The 22,723-nt window shown below is 32.9% G+C and overlaps 1 protein-coding gene across 3 annotated transcripts in view; it reads left to right on the top strand.

The window, feature by feature from the left end:
• Window positions 1–210: 210 nt before the first annotated feature.
• Window positions 211–22,723, top strand: part of LOC109546647 (dorsal-ventral patterning protein Sog) — a gene marked incomplete at its 3' end in the record, with an annotated part of 100,471 nt that continues 77,958 nt past the window's right edge. The window contains 1 exon segment of one of the 3 annotated variants that reach the window (XM_048666394.1): window positions 211–695. In XM_048666394.1, the coding sequence (XP_048522351.1) occupies window positions 569–695 (127 nt within the window). 3 annotated transcript variants of the gene reach the window in all.

Here is a 22,723-nt window from a genome sequence, read left to right as displayed (position 1 = left end):
TGCGAAATACTCTACAGAAATTATCTATTATTCGCGATATTTTGCAACTAATCGGTTCACTGAATTCCAAAAATACACCCGTCCTTCAAGATAAACGAAATAATGAAATTTTCTTAATAACATTTTTAAACAATTATAGGTGACATTGTCTTATCACATATAGTAGTTATAACATATAATGTAATCTTCCGTGATAAGATAAGCACCCAGACTTATAAACACATTCATATTAAAAGTGTTCTCTTTAACGTGTCGTGCGGTTCGGTAAGGTCTTTTGTAGCGAATTACTTGAAGTATCACTGGATCATCAGTATCTGATTATGGTTATCACGGACGGTGGCTATGGAAAGAGTGCGGTTTGGTTCGGAAATCCACGAATGGAAGTTGCTGGATTAGCTGGAAGTTTACCCCTAGTAATCGTTAGAGATCTGCCTGATCAACCTTAGAAGACCGATTTATTTCTCGTAAAATTAGCGGTACTTTTGACATCGCGAGTGTCTGACGTAACCTTTGTGAGCGATAAACTGGATATCACTGGATACATATCTAGTGTACCGGCACTGGAATCATGCACCTCTTCAAATATTTGAAAATTTGCCTATTGGCGGCTTATGTGGCCGGCAGCGCCCTGGCTAAGGGTAAAATATTGCCGCTTTTCGATGAGGATTTAAAACGGGGCAGGACAATGGCAGCTGGTAGGTTAATCTCGACTTTAACCATTTTGCAGGACATATGGTCGTTTAGGAAAAATTCTATCGCTGACCGAACACGCTTATATAATATAATTAAAGTAATTTTACTGTTTGAAAGCCGGCATGACGTAGCGAGCGAAGATCACAATTGTTTCCAATGTACCGTTCAAACTCATTACATAATTGTTTGGTAATTGAGGGTAATTGACAAACAAGTGAATTGAATCATAATTTAATTACTACATTCCATAGGTCAGTTAAACTCACACTAATAAGTTTTCAAACATTTAATTCACCTGACAAATCATGATTTTTGAAAGTTCGAAGCCAAAATCCGAAAAGTAGGTATCTACTTATTTCTATTATGTTGACCCAATCATACAACCTATTTTAAAATTATCACAATTTAAAATTAGTTATGCTCCATTTAGCGATGACAAACCAATAGAAGATTTCCCTATCATAACTAACACAGCAAGCGTTTTCCATCAGGAAATACTTATTGATCTAAGGGCATCACTGACATTTTCTTTCAATAAGTAATTACACTCCAGAGATTTAAAACACCAAGCAAAACTAATAATTTCCCAAAAAGAAGTTTTCTCTTGTCGCACAGCCCACATTCTATAATATAAAAATAGAACAAATTAATACCATATGACAGACAGTAAACTAATATTTCTCGCTCAAAATTTGATTGTAAGGATTCTGAAGTCGAACATGTCTAACTTATGAAAAGGAACTAATAGGTTTTATACCTAAAAAAAAGCTGCTTTATTTGGATGTTGATGTGAAGTCACAAGAAGCGCAATTGGATGAGAATTGGATTCGCCACGAAATCACAGAAAGAGTAAATAACAGTATTATTAACCACCTAAAGGACCAAGCTCAAAACGTAGCTCACAATTTTAGTACTCGCTTTCGGGAATTTGTAGCGAACTTTTGCCAACGCAGAAATAGGCAACATTTAGTAAACGAATCAATCTTTATCACTCCTGCAAACCTAGCGGATGTGGAAACGTTCATACGTTTTATAAAAAACTAGGTCTGACTGTGATCAAAATATTATATGTTTTGTAAACTTTCACTTAGCGCAGTAAGCAACGTTTCCGCTTATATTAAAAATAATGTAGACAAGGGCATCTCCTCCTCATCATCGTTAAAATTAACCATAAATAAATGTCATTGTCGAGGTGTCTTTGGTTGGTGTGCTTTTTTCAATAAAATCTTTGTCTGAATATTTTTGGGGCAGGTCTACATACAGGGTGATTCAAAATTGGCGTCATTCTTTTTAAGGAGTAATATGGGCTCACTTGGAAGGTGCGAGAAAAATATTGAAAATTTTTTTTCGGTAATTTCTAGAAGATATTAACAGTTCAAAATCGAATTTCAACTTTGTTATTAAGCATTTTGAAAGTGTACCACATTTAATTGGAAGCATATTGGAATACTTAAGCATTCAAAAAGAAAAATTACGATCTTTGCTTCGAATTACGAACATTTTTTAAATTAAAAAAGTTCTCTTCTTCAATTTTTTGATGAAAAGTCAAAGCGGCAAAGATATTGTTTGGCATCAACAGATAATTACAGGCCCTGGTCAATAATAACAATAATTTGTCAAACTGTGACTTACTTTGAATTTCCTTTCACGAATTTGCGGATATGCGGTTAGTTCAGGGGAATTGCTACAGTAACGTAGCAGAAGCTGAAACAACTCAAGCCAACAAAAGGCGAGGAGAGTGGTTTCAAGAAGATAGTGGACAACAATAGATGTTCGGCGTTCCAGACACAGAGGAACAAGTGTTGGACATAATTGCAGAAAAGCCATTGAAGGGCACTCAGAAAATTGCACAACAACTGACACTTTTCCAGGCACCAAATAAATACCGGCTACATTCCTACCACGTATGTAAGATACACATTAAACCAATTGCTTAGTGAACACCGGTACAAATTAAGCAGGATTTAATGAACCGAATACAAGATGCTGTTCGAGAATAGTTCATAATAAGGTGATCACACAGGCACGTGTTTGGAGTTACAGACCCAAATGTATGTTTTTGTAATTTGTAAACAAATTAATAATGCGAGGTAATGAGTTTCGAAATAGGTTCCGTCATTCAACGATTCCTGTTGAATTTACCGTTTATCCTTGTCTATCTTATTGTCCTTTTCTGTATAATTCCATGGTTACCGGAGTTTTCAATAGTTGCGAAGCAACAGGTATTTACTTAATGTTAATTAGGCAGATTACCTTGAAAAACATTGTTGCCTTTTTTCTAATATAGGTTTTTGCAAATTTCTCAGTTTTTAATAACAATAATTTTTTTTATATCATTATTCCAATTTATGGAATTAAGTATGCTACACAATAGAAAGTGAAATTGACTGGATTAAATCACATAGATCAACAGAAAAAAAAGCAATATTGCAGAGTAAATGGAACCACATTGGCAAGTCACATCAAGAAGCACCTCTAAAATAGCACGAACCATCCCAATTGCTTTGTTTTTACATACTATATCAGTATATCAGCAAAAGCAGAATTGTACCACAATTAAATCAATAGAAAAATATGTCAATGTTTGTAGGGGCATGCACTCATGTTACAAATTAGGAACCCTGACGTCATCCGGAGAGTTAACTAGGACCTCCGGTTAGACATAGTTTGTTCCGTAAACATATGTAATGCATTTTTTTATAAAACAATTGACATATCAAAAAACCGAAAGAGATAAGTTAAAAATACTAGGGTTGCCCAAGTCAGGTTACACTTTTCGTACACCCTGTATAGCTGAAGGGTTCAATGTATTTTACATGGGTTCGGCACGGCTCCATATGACCGGAAAAAAAATTTTAAATTTCTGAAACAACTACAAGTTGGAAAACTTCTAATGCACAGTCTACGTAAACCACCCAGTACTCTTCAAGTCAGGCCTATAACCCAAAAACCGGCAATTTTGAGTCACGCTGTATATTGACATTCGTTGAAATTTTGAAATGTTTTATTGAAAATATACTCGTAATGTTGATTGAACAGATTGATCAATTATTACCTTGGTGTAATATATGTAAGTACGTTATGGTTAAACTTCGAACTTGGCTAGTCTCGACATTAACATTATCTGATAAAGCCAAGTTCAGCCATTTCCGCTTGTTCGTGTTGTTAAGGATTACCTTTGAGGTAAGGTAATATTCGGACATTAGCCCACGGAACATTAGAATGTTATTCTCGAGATTAACCGGTTAATGTCGAGATTAACTTCATTCATTAATAATGTTGCCGTTTGGGTAACTTACGCCAAGTCGGTAGTGAAGTATTTACTCATTTATAAAATTGAAATGGAAATCCTGTCCCAAGTTTTGATAATGGAAATTATTGATATTTTACCTTTTCAGTTGGGAAATAAAATTCCCAACTGAAATAAGGTATCAGTTTATTCGACAATAAAAATATTAAAAGGCAACTTTTGATCGGTTGATTTTTCGTAATAATTTTCCATATTCACTTCCTCGAACGTTTCACCTGCGAAAAAATAGTGAATTTCCCAGGTGTAGGTACTTGAGTTTGCGATCAATACCTATGTAATAGTGGCAATTTCCCTTATAAAACAGCAAAAGAATCGACCCAAAAAAGTTGCCACGTTGAAATTCAAATACCTAACAGATATTTATACATGAATTATAAATTGATTAGTGATTGATTTTTGTTTGCTGAAGAAAACACAAGCTAACGTGAATATTGCTCAATTTTGAATTTTTGCAAATTAGATTTTATATGAACTTCCACATTAATCGATTGTATTTATTTTATTGCTTTTATTGATTTCCATTTGAGTTGCCCTGACTGTTATTTGCTATAGGTAATTTTATATTTTGCAACTGTAGAGCAAAAAAAATTCGAATGTTTGAAGAAACGACAACTGACCGATCTGAAAATCGTTTATTTTTCGTTATTTAAGCATTTATTTTGGCTTTATATTGTATTATCAGAAACCGCATTACACAAGCTGTCGAGGATCTCAAAATGTAAGATGTATGTAATGTAACGTTTTATTAAATTCCTTGACGCTTGATCAAAACCGGATATTTTTCTGTTTTGAAATAATCCACAAATGGGCAGATGTGAAATAGTTTGTACATAAAAAGAAACGTAAATACCTACTAGGCAAAAAATGTGTTTACTGGTGATTGAAACTTGAGCTTGTCCGAATTAGCGGTTTTATTAATTTGGCCATAAATTGAAATCGTTATGTCTCGGTTTTCGGATCCGTACAAGATAACTGCCTGCAACAGTAGTCGCGACGCATTGTTTTCGGCCGCCTTTCTCGGTGATCGACAGCCGGCTGCAATGCACTGAAGCTGCTCACTGTTGCAGAATGAATGACCTTCTTCCCCTACTATGAAGCGTATGAAATTGAAAAAAATGAATAAAACAACCGTATAAAGTTGGGTAAGGTAAAACGTTCGAATGAATGAAGCCAATCGCGAGCGAACGCCCTGTACTCCCGTGTCATTGATTGGTTGCAGCAACGCGGTGAAGCTGAAAGAGTTATCCTTCGTCCTTTCCTAAGGATTAAATAAGCAGGGAAACCGTAGCCAGGATCACATATCAGAGAAGGGGACCACTACATAGCATCACGCTCGACTTTCTTCGCGAGCAGTTTCGCTAGCGCTTGCTTAGCGTTTGTAACAAACGTCAGAATTGTCATCACACAACATTACATAAATAGTTTTGACCGGCACACACGTCGAGAGAACGATGTTTCGCGCATAAAACTATTCAAATTCGCGAATCGAGTTTTCCAATTTTGGTGACCAGTGAATTGAGTGTTTTTTTCGCATAGTGATTTTTTACAATTTTATTTTTATTCAAAATATGGCCGTGTTTAGATACTGCGTTTGTTTCATCTTAGCGGCTAATTTTGCCGGGATTGTGTTGGGCAGGAATAAAGCCCCCCTTATCGATGATGATAACATTAAGACCAGAGTCAAAGCAGCCGGTATGTCGAAATATTTTACTAATTAATACTTATTTGTAGTGGATTTAATATGAACACATCATTTTTGTGAACTGTCATTGTTTATGAATTGTCTTTAAAAAATTGTTATATTTGCATCAAAAAGTAGGCCATGGCGATAAAATAATATACTCTCTTTTGTTAAAAATGTGTGAAAAACAGATGATCCATTTTTAAATATTTGCTAGAAAATTAACTTTGGTATCAATTGCCAAAATATTTGAAACAACTTGGATTAAATTATCCAGTACTTTCCGTAGGTATTTTGATTTAAACCCTGTTAAAAATATATTCCATAATATATAGACAGTTAATAATCAAAAATGGTTAACAATTGCTTTAACTCGGAAGTTTATACATGAAGTAGGTATTTAAAAAACTCGCTAAATAGAAATTGAAAACACTGTATGTTTTCGCAGTATATCGGACATCATAAGGATTTAATTGGCAGATAAACGCTTAACTGAATGACTGGAAATTGCAATGATAAAAACCGCCTAAAACTGTAAGAACGATTTTGAATAATAATTAAACTGCACAATAATGAAACACATTTAAATGTCAGAAAGGAACGCAAAAATCAGACAAAATGTCAATATAATTATTTGATTATAATTATATTAATTTTCAATTTAACATGTTTTGAATAAATATTTTCACGAGCGGTAGGTACATCTCATACTATTATGTTTATCGTTAAAGTTTGCACATATATTTCAAAAAAATTGATGCCAATACAAAATGTATGTCGCCAAATAAAAAGTAGGTGATATAATCTAGAAAAATGTTAAGCTGCCCCAAAAAACATTGTTGAGTATTAAATTTAAAGTTTTTATATTTTCATTTTTTTACTTTTGTATTCAAATATACCAAAAAACTAATCGTCTATAGGCCTTTTTTTGGAAGTCATAAATTATTTTACTTTTGATTACTGATTACTGTATTAATTTAAAATTACTGATTTTGTATATGACCTCCGTTTAACGCTCTATATGCTCTATAACCTATAACTCTTTTATGCTCTATAACCTACTTCAATATTAAGTATATATAACGTTTTCATTATATTGGTTATGATTCATATTGATATCGTTAAGTGCATCCACTATTTTAAAGCGTCTAATTAGAGCCTCATACACAATACTCTTTAAATAACCCCGGAGAAAATAATCAAGAAGCGTTATGTCGGGGCTATTTGAAGGCCATAAAATAGGACCCGTTGGTCCAATCGAGATATCCACATTTTCATTTAAAAAAAGTGCAATCGTGCGAACGTTATGGGGTGGAAGGGGCGCCTTTCCGAATTTCAAGGCTGCTTTGATTTGTTGCTATTTAGAATTTTTAAAACGTAATACATATAGGCAAAAACGCCTAATACAAATATAGGCAAAATATATATTTTTGAAGGTGTTTCATTTAAAAAACAAACTTTATTTATAAAATAACAGAATTTTTACATTTCAGTGTTTTATATTTTTATTCTAAATTCAGATTTAAAAAAAATGAGTAAAATTAAACAACTTTTGTGTTGGTCACTTTCACATTTTTTCGAAATAAACGATCTTGGGGGGTGTCAACTTACGAGGAAACACCTTGTACCGAACTATATTTTTGGGAGACTAAAAACTAATGTCTAAAGTTGTCCCTTTGACCGACTTAAATAATAAACATAAACAACATAAACCTTATGTGCAGTAGAACTCTTTTACCAAAAGTTTCGAAAAATCGCTCTGTGAAAGCTCAAAAATACAGATTGACCTTTTTGATTGAACTGTCCTATGGTTACATTTATTGAGCGCCTTTTCTGCGGGAATTCAAAAGTACAATAAATCGTTAAAATCTATTTAAAAAATTGAATAAATAGCTAAACAAAATGAAAACAACCTGGCTCTCAAATCGACCAACTTAAAAAACCAACAGATAACGAGGATTGACGAATCGAAAACCTATTTTCAATTATTTCACATAAATTGCAAGCTTTATTTATCGAATATTACGGACATTAATTCACCTAAGAGGGTCAATTAGCAATTCTACTTGTATCGCTTATGGGTTTTGCCCACGTTTAGGAAACTTAAGGCATATTTATTAATGGACTGGCAATTTTGCTAACATAAGGAAATGGATTTCAGTGTTTAATGAATATAAACGTTAAGCTGTTTTGAGTTAGGATTATGTTAGATTGATAAATGCAGCGAAATAAAACTAAACTAACAATAAAAAGTTTAACACTTCGTTTGAATGGTGGAATTAAAGCAGTAGGAGAAATAATTCTGCTTAGTGACTAGTACACTTTTTGATGAGCGAAATTAATGTTTACTTTACTAATCGAGGGTGATTAAATTGCTGCTTTGCTAACGGGATAATTATAAACTTGAAATATGTTGGTTAATAGCTTAGTTGATTATTGGGTAATGCATCTTTTCTATGTGAAGTTCAAATAATAAAAAAATCGAATTGTTGTGGCTGTCTAAAAAATGTAAATAAATCTTTTACAAATTCTGTACCAAAAGTGTTATTCGTATAAAATTAACTGTTGCTGCACTCATCTGTTGCAACAATGAAATGGTCTAAACCTGCGTTCAATACTTTACTATTAACATACAAGACATTAACGACATTAGAAATAGGAAATACCAATTTGATAAGAAAAAGAAATTTCACGTTGCAACCGCTTTTCATTTACAGTTTGGCCTTCAGATAACTAACGAAGTTGACGACTCATACAGTGCAGTCGCTTTTGATAAAAAATAAAAGTAATTAGTGGTATTGAGCAACGTTATTTCCATTTAACTCGTTTATTGAAAGCCCCTTAATAGTAATTTAGATAACTTGGCATTCAGCTATTCTAAAACGAAAAAATTGGAAGTTAAAAAACATCTTGGATGCCAAAAGCTAGTCCTGCATTTCTCTATTGAATTCGACTAGATATTTTAATGTAAAGCGTTAATTATTTATACAATAAGATCGGTTAAATACAGCTTCTATTGGATCATGAAAATCAAAATGTATTTTGTATTTTCCAAACGATTACAATTTTGTGGGCATATTAAAGTATTGCAAGGGACTGATTTAAAGGTAAACTAAAAGACTGACTTTATAGACTCAAAATTGGTGTATTTTTAACAAGTAATATTTTTGTATTAATCGTCAAAAGCTTCGGTCATATGAGGATTGACCTGGAAAAGGGCAAAACATTTCATCTGTTTTATATCATCGTTGTCTATTGAAAGTTGATTGCAAGTTTTTTAATATTTACAGTAGAGTTTTGAAAATAATAGTGTTAGTGTTGGAGCAAAGTTGCACATAAGTAAGCCCTACCTTTGCACCTCTTACATACTTAGCGTTTAAAACTGTCTGTTTTGAAAATAAAATTTACACGCTTGGGCCATTTTTCCAAAAGTTCTCAATTCTTGGAACCGTGGAGAATAGGATATTTTTCGTTCCCCGAATGAGTAGAGTAGAAATGTGTTATTTGTAAATTACATACTTACTATTAAATACATTACTTGCCCATTCTGTATATTATACAGGGTGAGTAAAGTGAAAGCAATTATTTCGTTTTTATATTGGTCAAGTAAGTAGTCACTGCATAGTGAGGAACAAATTTTATTTTAATAGACGGGATAAATTGTTTGACATGTTTAAATGGAAATAAACATTTTGCAATGCGCATGGAATGTCCATTCGATATTTCGATTGCAAGTTGTGACTGAATATTCCTATATTATTACCATGCAACTATCGAGTTTCATTAAACAGGTAGAAATTTTCCCGTCGGCCCTTTAGTAAGTTTCTGTAGTAGCAAACGCTGCAGACAAGATGATTTTTATCATGCGCTTCAATATCATTTATTGTCTATTTATCTGATTGAAACGTGAAAGTGATATAAAAAAAATCGTGACCACTTATCGATCCATAATTGCTATTTATCGTTTAAAATGCTAACACACAATTAAGTAAGTGCAGTTTTCTATACATTTTAATGGAGTTTTGCACCGAAGCATGTGTTCTACCTGGAACCAATGAAAAGAAACACGGCCATATTTTCTAATTGTTATTGGCCACCACCTACGATGCGTGAATATACCCTTAATTATAGCCCTAAATGTGGGCGGTCATGGTACCACCTGTAAGGTGGGGATGAGTACTTTCTAAATTACTATTCGAATTTTGCTAGATATTCTCAGTACGACGTGCCAATCGGTTAGTTCAAATCGGAAGCTTTCCTTATCTAGAGTTGCCAGTTAAATTTTGAAATGGTTCCACAAGTGGTCATCCGTGTTTTAGTTCTTCTCAGTTTAGGAGTTTTTTCGCGATCGTTTGATTTTCGCGACTTAGGTCTTTCATCTGAAGAGGAGATTAATGGCGACCGACTTGCTGGTATGTTTTTAAAATAATTTAAACTTCTCGTAAAAACTGAAGTCGTTCTATATATCAGCTAGCGATTTTCATTCGCCAATCGAATTGAAATAGTGTTATGTTATTACTTACTCATGCTAAAATATTTTTACAGTCTTCAAAAGAAATTACATTCAAATCAGCACCAAGATTCGGTTCCACTTTTTGAAGTTTATTTTTAATCAGCAATTTTTATTTTTATTACTTTCAACTGTAAGTCCCTATTATAATGAGTTGCCGATTGACAAAACATTTTTGAAGCAGTCAGCATGCCTAATAACCAGAACTAAGTAACAACGATTATTATGGAATTGAAAGCATATTATAATAAATACATTCTATTATGGAAAGTGTCCGGAATAGTAAGATTGATTTTTAAAATATCTAAAGATGTGATCTGCACGGTTAAGGCATTATCGTAATCGTTTATTCTTGTTCTTCAGTATTAATTAAAAATTCAGTAAGTACCTGCCTATAAGAAAATTAAAGTTTATTTGTTGCTGAAATTAATTACTTACATCAGTTAAAAAAATATTCCTCAAAAAAAAGAAAACTTACGAGTGGATTTATCATTCAAGTAGTTTCATAAAATCAAAGAAAATTAATAACTTACAATTTGTCAAATGATCGTTTTTGTATAAAAATATATTCCACATACTTATTTTTGCCGGTTTTTCATAGTTGAATCATTACTAGCGTCTCAAAAAATTATCGCCAGTAGTTAAGGTCGTTTAAAGGTGGCTGTTTGAACTTTAGTCCATGAATCGTCAATAATTCCGTAAATATCTGCCAATTTTAATGCATAATAATATTAATTACGAATTAGATTTTACACTCTATCGGTGTACCGATGTGAAATTGGCTAATCAATTTTGAGTGTGGACGCTTTTCATCCTTGAATTCGGTTTATACCTATTTGAATGAACGAAATGTTTTTATTGTCCGTAACGACACTCTAAGTAATTGCCTCTTTACTCGAAAGAAAGGAAGGATACCTTCAAGGAAAGGTGTAGTCGATGGTGTTCAAATAATATTTAAACATTTTGTACTTGTGACTTTGACAATGTTGCATTCCGGGAACGGGGCACCCTTTCCGTTGATTCTGGGGCCAGTTACCAATGTGTCTTTTTTCGGTGATAGCAATTAAGAGTTAGTACTTCCGGCTAGTCTAGTGGTGCGAAATCAAACACAGCCGTAAAACGAATTCTGAATTCTTTATATTCACTTCCCCCAGGTCGACAAGACTGGGTGGAGAAGAAGTCTCTCAACAGTCGTGAACACATAGTCGTACAAATGAGTATCTATTAACAACTTGTAAAAGTCGGTCGCTCTCTCGCAAGTCCGCTCTGTGGTTTGTTACATCCAAGCTCTCGAAGATGTCTCGCCCAAACCGTCGGGAGCAGAAATTTCTGAAAACCCTAGTCGCTACAAACCAGTTGTAGAACTCAGAATCCACACAAGCATTCGGTGGAATCAGTCGTAGAAGGCAGCCTCTCTATAGCAAATACTCTCGTGTGCTTGTTACTTCTACACCATGGAACGACTCTCACTTGGGCAATTTGCCATCGAATCGCTCGGAAGTTTTTCTCCTTTGGGTCGGTTTCCCTAAGTTACACGAGGTCAAAATCAGGCTCGACAATTAAAATTCCCGGTCAGCCTACAGCCAAACTGCCCAGCCCAATCGCCCAAAGTAATTGAATCAAACGGTGTTTACCCGTGCTAGTTAGGCACATGCAGAATCGCGAGACAGTTATTGTTCCTGCAGCTGCTTCCAATTGTACTCACAATACACTCTGAAACACGTTGGTCCTTCGAAAAGCAGAAGTTACCTCCCATTCATACTGGTCTTGCAAGCCGAATAATTTTGGTCGATCGAGACCATTACAGAAGATTTCTCAAAGTTATCAAATTCTGGAACAAAAATTTGAAATAAATATTCTGCCTTTAAAAATATTTCTACTTCTAAATTTTCAAAAGTCATAAATCATTGATTAGCTAAGGAGAATCGAAAGCTATATTTTCTCAACATCTATATTTCTTCAGTTAGATATCCTATCAACCGAAATGTAGAAGGTGAAAACCATGTATTTAAAGCATTAGAAGTCAAAATAAACCATCATCTTTAACTTTAGTAGGCGCTAACCTTTGACACTGTTCAAACGAGTACGATATGCTTTTATAGAATTATCTAATTATTCAACTAGCCGAAAATAACATATGTATTCCAAAATGTTCGAGTGCGCGTCGCATTTCATTTAGGAGCTGCAGTTAGGAAAAATCCATAAAAATCACCAAGAAAAAATAATCCTAATGCTTAATCTTGTAAACAAGACATTAGGAAGTTGTTAAGGAAACGTTCGGTGAAACATTAAAATATTTGTTTGCTTGCACTGGCTTTGATAGTTGTCCGCTTGTTTGCCTACAATGAAAACTTTATTGATTTCGGAGCTTTAAATCCTTCTGTTAACTACACTATTAGTTAACACCTTGAAATAATAAGGATATTATATAATGAAGATTTTTCCTCTTTTAGTAGGGTATGTTCTGTTTTCAAGACATTATTTTAAATGTTTGGACAAATCTGTTCATAAGGGTAGAGTTAGAACCGCCAATTTAAACATTTTAGACGTAAAATCCTATCTTGCGTGTTAAAACGAGCACTCTATATATATTTAATATCAGTGTAACAATGGAAATAAATATAATAATGCAACAAGTATAATGATGTAACATCCGAATAAATTTCTTGATATTTTGCTTTGCTCTTCATGCAGGACTTTTTTCTACAATCCTAGAGCTTTGTTTCCTTAAAACCTGCTCATAACAAACAACTTCCGTTTCTTATTAAGCATTTTTTTCATGCTTTTATCCCCATGCCCAAAACCCACTATTTTCAGCTCTTGCACTCTTAAGTTGACAAATTCCGGCCACATTCGTCTAAAGAAACAACGATTATAAATATTCAATAACAAAATGGAAACCAAACTGAATCGCATAAGAAATACGATATCGAAAGCAGGGAAGAAAAAACCAAACTAGTTGGGTGGAAAATTTCCACTTAAGTTCACTAAAAGCTCAGGTTGCTTACTCAACTGGAAATTCTATATTTTATACCTGATAATACTAAAAGCATTACTAGTTTATCGACAATTTAGCAACATAGATTGTAATTTTCTCTGAATGGGGTGCTGTGGTCAAGCTCTTGTAAATGATTAGGCCCAGTGCCGCAGAAGAACAATCTGCCTATTTGATTATCAGACAAGAAAAGTGCGCCACTAACGTTACTTCTTCAATTTTGTCAACATTTTCCGGTTAAATAACTTTCGGTCGAACTTCTTAATCTCTTAATTTTCTTTCTTATTTTACAACATAATTAACAATTAAAACTCAGCTCATTCCGCAATTAAAATTGCACGAATGTCGCTTAGCTATAAAAATAAAAATACTGTTGCATAACTTTATTATTTAACACCTTATATATTGAAAAGCGGTCATTGCCAAACTTAAGCTTTTATATACATTTCTTCTCACACACAAAGTCTCAGAGTATATCTCGAAGTTTGGTTCCATACTTAAAAAGCACCCTGTATAGGTTGAAGACATTCTCTTGAAGATGTTTTCCTCTTTCGTTTGAAAAACGCGGTGCCTTAAACTGGTCTATTTGTATATGAACAATCTGACTACGTCATAGAATTAAGTGAAGATGGAAATGATTATAGAATACAAAATAATTTTTTTTAGATTCAGGTTAAGTTTTCTCTCGCTACGTTGCACTTTCACTGTTTTTCAAAACAACGATGCTAATTCGGATGCACTGAGCAATCAGAGTAATATATGAAAGTTCGTCTACGGTTTGAGCGAGTATTTTAAAACGCCTTATAAGGTTAATATCGTTGCTGCCTATGGCTAAGAAGCTAAATTTAAAGCTGGGAGGTTCGTAGTGATTTTATTGCTAATTAAAATTTAAATTAATAGTAACATTATTTCCAATGCCAAATATTCTAATTTTGTATTGGTAGTTATTGTGATTAGTTTCATTAAATATTGCGAAATCTTTTAATGTCCTGATGAATGATGAAATTCTACACTTCTCTGATTCACCCAACATAGACTGGTAGGAATATTTGGATAGCAGATTAGAGGCAGAGGCAACTCTATTTTACTAGTTAGTCTTTTTGTTTGTTAGACTTTCAAAATTGAATTATTTTCTGTTCAGTCGATACTCGTGGTTACCCATCATTACGGTTCCGCGCGACTAACAGATGCAGCATCACGCGTTTGTGAACAGGTCGAGGCTCGACCAAATTAGACGAGCGGATTTAGAAATCGGTCTGTTTTTCAATTTTCAATTCAAAATAACTTACTTTCACTTATCTAAACTACTTGCTTCATCAAAAACAACGTTCTAAGGGTTTTGTGAATGCTGGAATGGGAGCAGCTTACGAGAAAGCAATAAAATAAGCGACTTAGCATAATGCATAAGAATGTTGTTCTATACCCCTGCAATGTTTTAATCCTTTCATTTTTTGCTATAAGGCTCAGAAAAATAAAAAAATACATGTTTCCAAATACGTAGTGATAATATATTTCTACTGCATCGCTTGGCCGCTCCGTGGACAGAAAATAATTTACTTACTGCAATATACTGTCACTAATATTAATTTCGTTTTGTTAGATTCATTTATATTTTTGTAAGAAGCATACATGATAAAACTCAATATTCTTTGTTAATCGTATTAAATAGCTTCTCCATTGACTGTTAAGAATTTTTTATGAGAAAATTTTCATGCGGAGTAAATAACTAAAAGCATTTTGGGCCACGGTTCTGCGTGTCTAAAAGCACTGAAAAGAAACAAACATTAAATATATATTATTTACTATTCAGTCTTAAGTAGATGTTTTCAAATAATTATGTAGGTTTTAATGCAGTGCAAAGTTTTATCTTGCATTGGCTATAAACAAGGTTACTAAAATAAAAATACTGGCTCGCTAAACATTGGCAACGCATTTCTCATATCGAAAAGTCAGTATCAAGGAAAATAGACGTTTGCATCATCCGTATATTTAAATACTTAAATATTAATATCATTAATAGGGGCGTAGGTATTTGAGAGATTTATTTACTGGGTGAAATATTCATATGAAACTGATCAATAGTTGGTGAAGTGAGAGTACCGTGAATTTATTTCGGTGGTATTCAACCAGACTTGTCACCATGGGCTGAGAATTATTCGAAGTTAAATGACTCATTTTCGGAAGATTTGTTATTGAAATGTACGATTCAAGATGGGGAATTATCACGACATTGACTAACTCTTTTGGCATAAAGTTAACAATTTAACATTAGAATAACCGTAGAATATGAATCACGATAGAACGAACACCTGGCTGCCTCCTAGAAACCTTATACTATAAATAATGAAATAAACAGTTTAATTTGATTGTAAATTATAAACTAATTAAATAGCTTTGCGGTATACTGAACATCTGCATTTAAATATTTCTGATTTAGGACTGAGCATTCCGATTGTCATAATTGCAAAAATACATACTAAGTTGACGTCTATTTTAATTCTAACCATTTTATTTTTAGTTTCGAATTTTAAATAAACTTTTGATTAACGTAACACTTAGGACGAGTACGCGAAAAAAATGTCACTTATGAGTCACATGAATATAGGAAAACAGACGAATTTCTACGAATGAGGTCAGGGCGTAGATATCGTAGGAAAATTGATAATATTTGGGCTGTTTGACTTGGACGGGGACAGTCGGGATTAAAAATAAGAAAAATGTGACCGCCAAATTAAAATAATAAATAAATTTGGCCAGACCAGACGGGATATTTTTAAATTAAAATTCGCCGATGATTTATTCGGAGTCCAACGAACGCGACTGATATTAAGTGTCCTCCGTTAACGTCTTTATATTTGTTTATTTCTTCTAACTCGTTAAGATAGGTCTTTTGATTTGTCAAAAGAAAATTTAGAAAAGTCGTAAAACTGTTGTTGGAAACTATCGGCTAGAAAACGAACATCAGACCAATCTGCTTTTACTGTCGCAACTGTTGATGTATGAGGTCGAACTGGTAGTAACTTTTTTCCCGACAGACTACGGTTTTTTATAAAAGCATTCTGTCTAGCTGGTGGCAACAGAGAAAAATATGTCGAGACTGTTATCAACAACTTTTCTTACTTGCTAATTTATAATTACTACAAATAATACTAATTGCCCAGTTTTTATTGGGTGGTTTCCTTTATACAGATTTAGTCATGCAGGCTAAAGTTGCATGTTTTACATGTCTTCTTCTGGCTCGAGCCAAAAATATCAGCATTTACCTTGAATGACCAGCGTAATTTGAATGAATTTTCGCTACAAGATTGTAGCTAAACGATTTATATACATGTTGTCAAAATTACATGAAAATTTCTAATTCAAAAAGTTTTACAGTCCTTGCCTGTTAATCAACCACACTTTAAGTACTTAGAACAATTAGATAATTTTTAATGGTGTCTTTGAAGCACATTTCGCTGTCAATTCTCCAGGGAGTGGCCAGGTTTGTACACATTAATGCTCATCATTTTTTAAAACCTTGTATGACAACTAGAGTTTTGAAAATGATGTTGAGAGTTGAACTAGGAACTGTTTTTGTATCATATCGAAAAAGTGAACAGTTTTCAGGAAAAATGAAATGTGATTTGAATTACGTAAGTGTAATTTTTGAATTTCAAATTATCAGGAATCAATGAATATTCTGATACTGGATTGACAATATAGTCAATTTGGACAAGAAAATACGTTACTCCCGTTGCTATCTCGAAATTATTGCGCTAAAAATCATTTATTTATGTACATTTTCAAATATCTCTGCTTTTTTGCTTAAGCTCTTGCATCTCACACCTTTTATTTTTTAATCTTTTGCTTGGATTTTGTGGCTGGCAATTACCCTAAAGTTGTTGTGTGGGAGAATCTCAGAAAATTAGACTAGAGAAAGCCCATGTTGAACCCACTTTTTAGTTAAGTTTTAGTTAAAGGGTGTAATTATAAATTCTATTTGGTTTTTCCAAAAAAATGTTTTAATACATTCTTTCTGGAAAATAGTTTAAGCTTCTAACTATTTAAAAATAGTGCTCTTGTGTCCATCATCCAGTGTTTTAAAAATGTGTACAAGTTGGCCGGCTAACTCAAAAATAAAAATGAGTTTGATACATTTTTTAAAGGGGCATTAACCAGTATATATCATAATTAAAAATTGTAGTAAGTAAGTACTTTAAAAAATCAAAACCGAAGGTTTGTAGAACAGTAGAAAACATTTTGTTAGCAATTGTCCTGTTATTTTAACACCCTGTCTATATTACCGAAATCATGCACATATTTGTGGGGGACATCCTGTATGACGTTATCTGCAGTATGTAAATAAAATCACGAACAATAGGCAATTATTATTTATATCGGACGTATATTATTTAAGAACAGGTACACAATGTACATTTCATAGATTTTAACTGATCTGGCAGTGTAGCCAGTTTTTGAAAAAACTTTTTCAAATTTGAATGTTTTCGAAATGATTCTCAACAATACTGCATATACACACTAAACGCTAATGCATAAACACACAATTCTCGCTTACAACTATGCAACCAAAAAAGTTCACACTTTATCTCATATGTAAGTTTATAGGTCAGTATAATGAAAATGAGAAGAAGAAATAATAAGGTTTTCATATTCGGATGCATTAAAATTATTTGCAATGCAGATACAGGATTCAAGTGTAGTGCTTTAACCGTTTTTGGCTCTTTAAAATAGTAAAATTATTTTCATTCCGTTCAATTCACGTAAAAATAAATTTGTATTCCTTCAGATTTTCACTTAATTAATTTAGAGGTGTTTAGAAATCAATAATTTAGATTTATTTACTGGCTTATACCGGATGTCCCGAGTTTGTTGAACAATGATGAGAGAACGTGCAGAAGACCTGAATATACAGCCAATACTTCATATAACATTTTTTGTGACGTGGTTATTATAAGAAATTAAAATTAAGAAATTATGAGCCCTGAAAGGGACAAGTTGAAAATGGGAAGCTTTTCTTGATAATAACATCGTTTATTTTGCGTTTGTGAACTTATTGTAAGAAAATTACCTCCTAGATAGGCGTCATTTGAAACGGTAATGTTTTCGAAATTCTGTTATTGTACAGGGGCAAAAAGTGTATTGTACAGGTGCATTAGTTAAATGCAATAAGCTTTATTAAATTTCCAAATTTGGAAACACCGTTATGTTTGTATATATCTTTCTATAAACCTGATCTTACTCCCGGAATTCTGATCAATTTACAATTCAGAATGGCAAGTTTCCTCAAATATCAAATAAACTAGTAAATGATAAATTATTTATTTTCCAACTTTAAAAGTCATTTTTAAAGCCGGTGAATGCGTAAAGATACAAGATCGGAAATCAATGTTGAGCAACAAATAGGGGATACCCTGTTCACATTGTTTCCGAAACTTACTAGGCGATTTTTATTTTTATTTTGCTGTGACAAGGAGAGATAAATTTGTGGCCTGGAAGAAAATTAACCTCTAAAAAGCCGCAAAGCGAACAATGATTAGCATTAAGAAACTGGAGAAACTTTTTTCATTATTCTATTCGAATAAAAATAAGACAGCCAGTTCGTAGACAGCCTTGTTATTATTGTCAGCAGTTTACCTAAAGTGTAACTGTTGAAACTGTAGCGAAAACTGTAAGAAATATCCTCAAAGCAATTATTTTGATTCCCACAATTTCATTGAACAATCTCTATTTACTTTTTACGCGAATTATTGATTGCGCCGAATAACCAGCACCAGCTTAATTGTTTGAATCCATGCTGGTTCAGAAGTATCATACTCTCTATACTATGAACTTGAAGCAATGATTGAAAATCCTCAAATATTTTGCTATTCTAGACGGTTTAAAAACAACATTGATTGATATTCCACGTCCGTATAACAACTTCTACCAGATAAATATTTCTACTTCTACATTTGTTTGCTTTTCCTTTCGTTTGCTTTGTCAAGTTACATTAGAGAAATATTTTCCGTGATAACCGCATTGTGGCACGTCATTTCCTTCGATTTTTTTGCGCTGATGCCAGAAAAAGAACAGCCGGTCGCTAATAGCTTTACTACAAGTGATAGTACAACAGCGGCTTGTTAAAAATCACGAAAATAACTCTTTAATGAAAGGTGTTTCCTAGCAGACAGTTTTAAGTATGCGCGAATAGCTTCCAAAATTAGATTATTTTTAATTCATTAATTGGTCGGTGTGTGTCTCGTGTCAGTCCATTCTCTCAAGTGAGTTCCATTATGTCTGATGTAATGGTATGGTTTTTTTGCTATTCTGTGATTCAATCATCGGACTCTTTATATAGTCGTAAAACTAATGGTCCGATTTTCCATTAATCATTGGTCAACGGCGTACGTACTATTCCCGGTACTTTGACGATGGGAATGGAAAAGTCCAAAAGCATACCTGTATTGGATCACGTAAACTTGTTATTTCGTAGTTCATAATAATTGCAATTATTTGATAACATTCTAGAGTGCGTCCTAAGAATATTTGAGCTACCCTGAAATTATCAAAGTTGCCGTTTTCGTGACTTCGATGCGGAACACTATACAGGATTTTAAAAAATCGCCATATACCTACCTACTGCGTTGTCCGATTCATTTGTTTGGTTGTCCTCAATTATTATACACTAGACTGAACTACCTACATTTGAGCGAAGTGTATTTAATCTAAACGAGTTCGCATTATCTCAGCAATATTTGTTGATGTAATAAAAACAAAGCCCTTCAATTCCACAGGAAAAAAATCTAATCAATTGTTATTGAGATCGCATACAAATCCGAGAATCAATAGATTTAAGAATTTGCAAGACAGCATGATAACTTTTTGCTCTCTGTGGATGAGCTCTATTTCTGTTTGATAAGTGTTTTATTTAAGTCTCGAAGGTAAATAGTTCAAGTTCAGGCTTACTGCATTGTTTTGATACCCGTTTATGTATAGGAGGTTTTAGTGGAGCTCATTCAAGAGTATTCTATAAATTAATCAAAATGCTTGTTATACACAATTTTCGTTTTTTTTGGAAAGTGAATTGTATCAATTTATGGATATTAAACACGAAAATTATTCAATGCTTTCTGTTTTAAAGTTAAGTTTTAAGTTTGGGTTTTATATTGGCAAATGTTTATGAGACAATTACATTAAATCGCTTGATTGACCGTTTACTCAAGTTATAATAATTACTTTAATTTTGATGGAAGAAAGTTAAATTAAACATTATTAGTATGGAACATTTATTGGATCTATGATTTGAGAATTTATGCGTGTTTTCAATTTCCCATTGATCATGTTTCCACTTGGGCCTCTTGAGTTTCCACGATAGTTCCAAAATACTTTCTTTCATATCAGTTTGAGCAGGGATTCTGACGTATTATGTGGATCTTGATAGGAGGACAATCAATCTTTTTAAGCTTGTATGTGATTTTAAAACTTTATAAAATTTGTTCTAACTATCCTAAACAGCTTATATTCGTTGCATTTGGACATGTTATTACAAAGCACTCAAAAAACTATAAATTTATCAATATTTAGTAGTTGTAAGTAGAACATTGCCAACTAAATGCAGAACAACACAAAAGTGGAAGCATACAATAGAACGGCGGAGAACATCTCAACGGACGATCATTCATTCCTGCGATACAAACTTGGATGCACAACGGACCTGAAAGTTTAATCAAGCGTTTATTTTCGTATTTAATCATCCTGATAGTTTTCTACGTGTTAATCATTATTGGCTTTATAAAGCATTACAGATTGCTAAAGGTGATGAAAACTGAGAGCGCAAGAGTGCCAAAAGCAGATCGATAAGTTATTTACTCGACTTTGTTTTGTCTTTTTTCCAATTTATTTTTTCAACTCCAAGTCGTACAGGATAATACATGCCATATATCGTTTCATTAAATTAACCACGCCTATATACTTTTATAACTTAGTTTAATGGTTGAAGGAGCACAGATGTACAAAAGATTTTATAAAGTTGTTTACAACCATTTACAGATGACCGCCTTCGGCAGTCTGCTTCATAAACTTGCGTCAGTTCCCCAACTAACAACTAACTTATTACATTATTAATTTAGAGATGACCACCTTAGGTTACCTGTAAACGGTTGATGATTAACCAAGAAAGGATGACATTGCCTAGACACTGAAGAAGTAAGCTAGACGATAAGGCCTAAGCTGTGCCAAAAGTTAATTTATGTTGAAATTATGAATGTATGGAAATATGTTTTTATGGCAATCAATGGAAGTTTATTACAAAAGTTTACATGAATTTGTCTTTTATGAGAGGTTTCATTTTTAATTAAAGCAACAAATATTGGAAATTAACGTCTGAAAGGTAACATTGGCGAGTAAAATGCATTGCAAACAGATAGTTAGAAACCTTGACTCCAAAATCCACAATTGCCAAACAAATGGAGAAAATAATGTATTATGTATTTGTATTTCAGAAAAACAAGAAAGCAGTATAAGTGCAATACATTTAAGTGGTCTTTTGTTGTAGATTGCTATTTGCGGTGCTATCACAAGAGCAAAATAATTGTCAATATCGAGGATGAATTTGCTTCATTTCAATTGAATGTTGCTTAAGGAGCATAACATTATTATATCGATTGTATATGTAAAGAATTACTTTTGAGGATTTTTTAAAGCTTTTCTATAAGCGGACATTTCGTCCTAATAATTCTAATCTGGACAAATCAAGCATCAAAGCAAAAAATTGGTCTTGTTTCTTGTTGAAAAATTTTTTTTTTTGAGTAATTTGTATTTGCAAAATTGTGAACATTGAAATAAGTGCGCAACATACTAAATATAGTATAAACGAATAATGACTACTAAAGCGAGCCTACATTAAAAATATTATTCGGCTTTAATAAATTAATATAAAACTTTATAATTTTTGTCATTTTATCGTTTTACGTGTATGTATGATGTCATGTCATGTATGATGCGAATTATACAGTTGGGTCCATTTAAAAGCCAGACAGAAACAGATAAGAGCGATATTTTTCGAAAATTTTGATGGATTGTAAGTCGCAGGAAACTCAATTATAGAACAAATCGTCACATTTGCAAACCTGTACACATTTTTTTACAAAAAACCTTGTTCAGGGGTTCAATTAAAATTTTTTCCTATTTCAGTGGTAAATTCTCAATTTTGCCATTGAAATAAGAGCGCCATAAAATAGATTTTTAACACACTTTTTAAACGAACCTTACAAATTAAAGTGTCACACCATTGGTATGGATTTATTGGGTCGTTTTAAACACGACAAGGAAGGGAGCCAAAAAATTTCTTCAGTATTCAGCAAAAACGGATTATCTACCCACTTATACAGAGTATTCCCCCCAAAAGAAGAATTTTGATAGTTCATTATTTTTTATTAAATTAATTTTAGTGTAAGTTTCAAATAAAAATTAAGAAAGAAATGCCCACTCAAGGGTTCTTTCGCGTCACAAATCTAAAAACACTTTTATATATTATATAATAATACTAAAAGGAGC

Source organism: Dendroctonus ponderosae, unplaced genomic scaffold (assembly GCF_020466585.1).
Source record: "Dendroctonus ponderosae isolate FM_Combo_2020 unplaced genomic scaffold, Dpon_F_20191213v2 Dpon_F_20191213_5, whole genome shotgun sequence".
Taxonomy (NCBI): domain Eukaryota; kingdom Metazoa; phylum Arthropoda; class Insecta; order Coleoptera; family Curculionidae; genus Dendroctonus; species Dendroctonus ponderosae.
This window is presented reverse-complemented; position numbering and strand designations above follow the sequence as displayed.